Source organism: Tachypleus tridentatus, chromosome 6 (genome assembly GCF_004210375.1).
Source record: "Tachypleus tridentatus isolate NWPU-2018 chromosome 6, ASM421037v1, whole genome shotgun sequence".
In the NCBI taxonomy this organism is placed as follows: domain Eukaryota; kingdom Metazoa; phylum Arthropoda; class Merostomata; order Xiphosura; family Limulidae; genus Tachypleus; species Tachypleus tridentatus.
The window spans coordinates 109863325-109869351 of record NC_134830.1 but is presented as its reverse complement, the minus strand read 5'-3'; the positions used below and the strand labels follow the sequence as shown (position 1 = coordinate 109869351).

The 6027-nt window shown below is 33.4% G+C and overlaps 1 protein-coding gene across 1 annotated transcript; it reads left to right on the top strand.

The window, feature by feature from the left end:
• Nucleotides 1–3911: 3911 nt before the first annotated feature.
• On the top strand, nt 3912–5062 carry LOC143251684 (protein FAM200C-like). The gene is made up of 3 exons (XM_076502937.1): nt 3912–4457; nt 4539–4675; nt 4813–5062. The coding sequence occupies exons 1-3, from the start codon at nt 3912–3914 to the stop codon at nt 5060–5062; spliced, it is 933 nt and encodes a 310-aa protein (XP_076359052.1).
• Nucleotides 5063–6027: the final 965 nt, after the last annotated feature.

Here is a 6027-nt window from a genome sequence, read left to right as displayed (position 1 = left end):
ATTCTCGAAACTTGTAGGGAATTCTTGAAAGTGAAAATCATCAATATTAGTTCACGAAAAAAGCGCTATATCATTGTTGAAAATTTAGAAACTCGCATTATATGAAAACAGAAGCGCCGAAAGACAAATAGTAGTATTATTATTGGACAGCTACAATCAGTGTACTATAGGCCTTGGAAGCTAAAATTGTGATTTACGTCTACTAATCGGAAAACTACAGAATTTGACCAGGAAGGTTATATATTTTGAACATTACAAACAATTCAACTTCAGTGAGTTAACTTTGGACGTCAGTGTTTCCACGATTAATTTGCTCATCGAGAACCTGGATCATCGATAATATATTCAGTTTTATACTGGATATAAGACTAGATATTGTTTGTAAGTTTGTAAAACTTGTATACAAATCATTATGTGTAAGAAACATTTGTAATAACCGTTATTATAAATTGTGTTGTTTTTATGTTTGTGTATTAAAATATATTCGTGTTAAAAAAGAAGCTTGTGTGTATCAATCTTGTTGGCAAATAACATAAATTTAATACATATTAACAGTTAATTAAGTACTGAATTAAAATTTCCGGTCAATTGAAATAGTAATAGTAACGTAAGTAACATAATAAATCGGAGACTCCTTTGATATAAATTATAATACGTAACAACTTCTTAATAGTTCTCTAGTGTTGGCCAAGTTCTTTTGTAGTTTCAATTAATTTTTATCTTTTAGCAAGACTATTTAAATTTTTTTCTCCTTTGATGTCAAATCCTTTTGCTCACAGTTTCGATCAAAATGTGCGACACACAAAACTTGCTTAACAATTTGGCAATATGTAATTCATACCATTTTAGAAAACCTCTTATAACTTTCTTAATTATTAGTGAAGTTTAATGACAATTGTAAAACTTAGTTTATGTAAAATATCATAGTTAATCAGCATAAATTTCATCTAAATGAAACATATGCTTTTTGAAATATTCCTTAAAACAAAACTTGCATAATAATTTGGCATGCACTGTAAAAACGCAAGTTCAATTCGGAATAGGAACTCCTGTATATAAAATAAAATACAGAAATAGATAAAAACATAAAAAGTAGACACATTGTAATTTCCTGCTTATTTTCTCAATAAACACGCACAAGTCAATCGCGGTAAGAATCGAAAGTTGGTATTACGTATGCACAAATTTGTAATAGTAAATTCCTATAACCTTTTTCATATTCGTAATGATGATCTAACTTTTTGGAATTTTAATCAATAAAAAAATTGCACATATATAAAATATTTAAAATGTATTCATACTTTATTGAAGTTTACTATTCACTTGTAAACTATTACGAATTAAATGCTGTATGAATATATATGGATATTTGCTTTTTGCCAATGCTTTTATTAAATTTGGAATTTATTAAATATAAGATTTTTATCCTATTATTAAACATTTATCTATTACAAAGAATTGAAATAGTTATATGAGAAACATTTAATCATAAAATGATTTGTTAATAACACCCATTATGCATTTGTATCGACATTTTCTTTCACAGTTTCAACAACTCAGAAGTGCTTTCTTTTAACAATTACTGCTTAATCATACTTATAAAGCTGGTACATCTAGGAAGAGTTATGTAAAAGAGCAGAAAATGCATGTTTTCTGCTGGGACAGTGGTAAATCTTCGGATTTACAAAATCAAAATCAGAGGTTCGATTTCCCTCAATGAATACAGCAGATAGCTCCATGTGACCTTGCTATAAGAAAACACACGCACACACAGAAAATGAGTGGGAAGTTCTTAATACTTTTTTGAAAAACAAAATGATGATGGTTTATATAAGATCATGCACATTATTCCCATTGTGTAGCTTTGTGCTTAATTACAAACATATAAACTGTAAACATTCAGAATTCATACATGAGTCGTATATATTTCCATATACTTTCCCAATGTTTAAAAACAAACAAACCTCAAGCCTTTATCATTTTAATTAAACAGTCAAATAGGGAAAAATGACTGTTTTCGAACATGTAGACAAAGACATTTTGTAGTTTTTATCTTGAACAACCCATATTATATTTCCATTATGTTAGTTAATTACTAAAACACGTGTTGTAACTATGAATACTTTTCTTTGACTAATAGCTTGGCCGATACCAATACTATCAAAAATTACCTTTATAATATTAGTCACTTGTTATTTTTCTGAGATTCATGAGAAATTCTAACCAAACGTTTGTCAGTAATATTATTTCGTGGCCTTAAAGGTTTGTATTTGCCCACCACTTTCCATTCTGTGGACCTTAGAGGTATTCTACAAAATATTTATCACTATCTACCTCTAATCATTCGGTATATTCTTTTGAAATGTTTCAATCAAATACTAGTCCCTGTCCATCATAATTTGAAAAGATAATAGAATATCTGACACTGTTAAAAATAACAGGACCAGTTGGTAACATGGTAATGATATTGGAAATATCATCTTTACGATTTATTCTCATCAAAACACGAAAGTTACTTAAATATTATATAAGTGACTGATATAATATCTTTGTTAACTTTGTCTCAATGTTTACTTGGGCTATTAATTGAAAATAAATTGAGATCATGAAACTGTTGGCAATAGTAAAACTACTCTTCACAGATTTTATTTCTTAGTCTTAATTATTCCTCGTATATCATACATTCGTCTGTATTCAGTCCACTACAGACTACTGAAAATGAACTATAAACCAACCTCATTACTTAACACAATCGTTGATCTCATAAGGATCAAGAGCCTACCAGTATAAGATTATTATGTTTGATTAGCAGCACCCCAAACTTTACAAACTTGAGATTTGTGACAATAAAAAAATATGGCATATTTTTCAAACAACTAGATTTTTTCTTTAAAATTTAGTTATTTATTTTTTATATAAAATTTATTTTATATACATTAATGTGTATTGTTTTTTTATATCCATAATTCTGTATTAAACATAAATTATATGACATTTTTTTAAATTTGTAATTAAAGTTGATAGACTCAATTTCTTTCAAATCTTGACTAGCAATTCTATTATAATTAATGTTTAATACGAGCTAAATCTAAATTATATATCTCACAGGAGCATTTGACAAATGTTTCTCAATTACTAGCAAATGACTCTATTTACCCCACTCCCGAAAGGCTCGAAAGAAATTGATTCAGCATATAAAATCAAAGGAGGTACTCTTGCCATTCCACTAGATCAGGGGTTCTTAACCAGGAGTGCCCGCACCCCTAGGGGGTGCGAAGATGATTCCCAAGGGGTGCGAGAATGCCCATGAATAATTAAAGCAAATCTATATTTTTACATAAGAGTATGCTTTATATTTCTCCTAAGAAGAAACATTTTTGCTTCAGCAGTGTTCCGAGATAAAGTTAAACCTAAACCTGATTTCCTAATGAAGTGGTAAAGTTGCATCAGATTCCAATACAGGGTAAACAAACGGGTATGTCATTTGGACAAACGAGGAAGGGACGCGTACAGGACACGTGCGCAACACGGAGAGAGAGGGAGGTTATCATCACGTCTCAGTCCACACCACCCATCCGTGCCATCAACACGTGAGTTATGGTCTCCCTGTTTCAATGTTATTTTTTTTTTTCTGATGCATAACAGTAGGGTGGAAGATTGGTTATGTATTATTTCAGATTTTGCTTTCTACACATTTATTTAAGTGAGCGATGGGTTGTTTACATAACATACATCATCACTGTAGCAGTGTAGCCGTTACAATATTTTCATAGAATGTATTGTCATGCCTACAAATCTACTGATTAAACCAGGTATTTCAGTCTCTCTATATCACATATTTTAGAGATAATTCATAAAAAAAAGAAAACACCTACACATGAATGTGTTTCTTTTCCAGATTTGTCTGCAGTATGTCGAAGAAACGAAAGTGGAATGACGAATATGTCAAGTTTGGTTTCACCTGTACTACAGAGAAGGATGGGACACAACGTCCACAGTGTATCCTGTGCAGCACACTCTTCTCCAATGCGAACTTGAAGCCATCAAAGCTTGATGAACATTTCAAGAACAAACATGGTGGCAGGGATGCAGGAAATGACATTGTGACATTAAGGGTCAAAAGAGCTAGGTTTGATCAGGTTGGCACATTGCCGACTTGTGGATTTTCGCCAACAGAGAAACCTTTACTGCGTGCTTCTTATGAAGTTGCATACCAGATTGCTAAATCAAAGAAACCCCATACAATTGGTGATGAACTGATCAAGCCATGTGCCCTTGAAATGGCAAAGATTGTTCTCGGCAAGGAAGCTGAGAAGAAACTCCAACAAGTGTCTTTGTCAAATGATGTAATCCATAACCGAACCATCGACATGAGTGTTGACATCCTGGAACAAGTTGTAGCTGACATCAAGGCTAGTCCAGTTAAGATTAGCCTACAAGTGGATGAATCAACAGATGTATCCAACTGTTGTCAGCTATTGGCAGTAGTTCGTTACGTGAAGGAGAAAAAAGTGGAAGAAAGTTTCCTTTTCTGTCAGTCCTTAAAGACAACTGCACAAGCTATAGATGTGCTTAACAAAATACAAGAATTTTTCTCAAGAAACGAACTTCACCTTGACAAAATTGGTTCAATATGTACAGATGGTGCACCAACAATGCTGGGCAATCGTTCTGGGTTTGCTGCATTAATGAGGAAAGAAGTTCCTAATCTGAAAATCACTCACTGCTTTCTTCATCATCACTCTCTTGCAGTAAAGACATTACCCCAGATCTCAAGAAAACTCTGGATATTTGTGTCAACTTTATTCGCAGCCGAGCTTTGAATCATCGATTGTTTCAGTCACTTTGTGAGGAAATGGGTCAGGAACACACTGTTCTTTTGTACCACACTGAAGTGAGGTGGTTGTCACGTGGTCGTGTGCTGTTTCGTGTGTTTGAACTGAGAGGAAAAATTCATCAGTTTCTCCGTGAAAGGGTACAAGAACTGGCTATATATTTCAAAGAACCTAGTTTTGTTCAGATGCTTGCCTATTTGGCTGATGTGTTTTTTAGCTCTCAATGAACTCAATCTCTCTCTGCAAGGAAGGGGACTCAACATTGTGATTGCAAGCGCAAAATTGGCTGCATTCAAAGAAAAACTTGTCTTGTGGATAAAGCGTGTGAAGATGGGGAATTTGGCAAATTTCCCCTGCCTGGAAGAGACAGTCACAGAAAATTCTACCCTGCATCCAGACTTTGTTGCAAAAGTTGTTGAACATATGCAGATGCTGCGTACTTCATTTGAGGGTTACTTCTCGTGTGGAGAGTTGCAAACCTATGACAACTGGATCCTGAATCCTTTCACGCAGAATTTGGAAGATGTCAGCGGCATCAAGGAAGATCTCATCGACCTTAGACACAATCGTGAAATCCAAATGGAGCTCATTAATAGTCAGCTGGAACACTTCTGGGCTTCTCAGCTGGAAGCATACCCTGCATTAGCGAAGAAAGCTCTTGAAGTGCTGGTACCATTTGCAACTACTTACTTGTGTGAACAAGGATTTTCTTGTCTACTTCACATCCAAACAAAATGCAGAAATCGGCTGAATTCTGAACATGACATGCGAGTGGCACTCAGTACAAAGACGCCAAGATTTGATGCCATCATAGAGAAAAAACAGCAGCAACGAAGTCACTAAGTTTACTGTGCATTACAGGCTGAATAAAAACATCATTAACAAAATTGAAATTAATTTTTCATTATGTACCCTGAATTTTTGTCTTGAAAAAAGGTATGCTGTATGTATGAAGATTAAAAAAAAATTGATTACATCAACTTTGTATTTTTAGCTTTTTTTTATATTTAAGTTTCCAGGGGGTGCGAGAAATGATTACTGATTTGAAAGGGGTGCAAACACTGAAAAAGGTTAAGAACCACTGCACTAGATAGTGAATATGGCGTAACCTGTTGATATAAAATAGGTATTATGTGAATTACTGTGAGTCATATGCCAAATTTTATCGAAAATAAGACTTTTTGTGTTCATG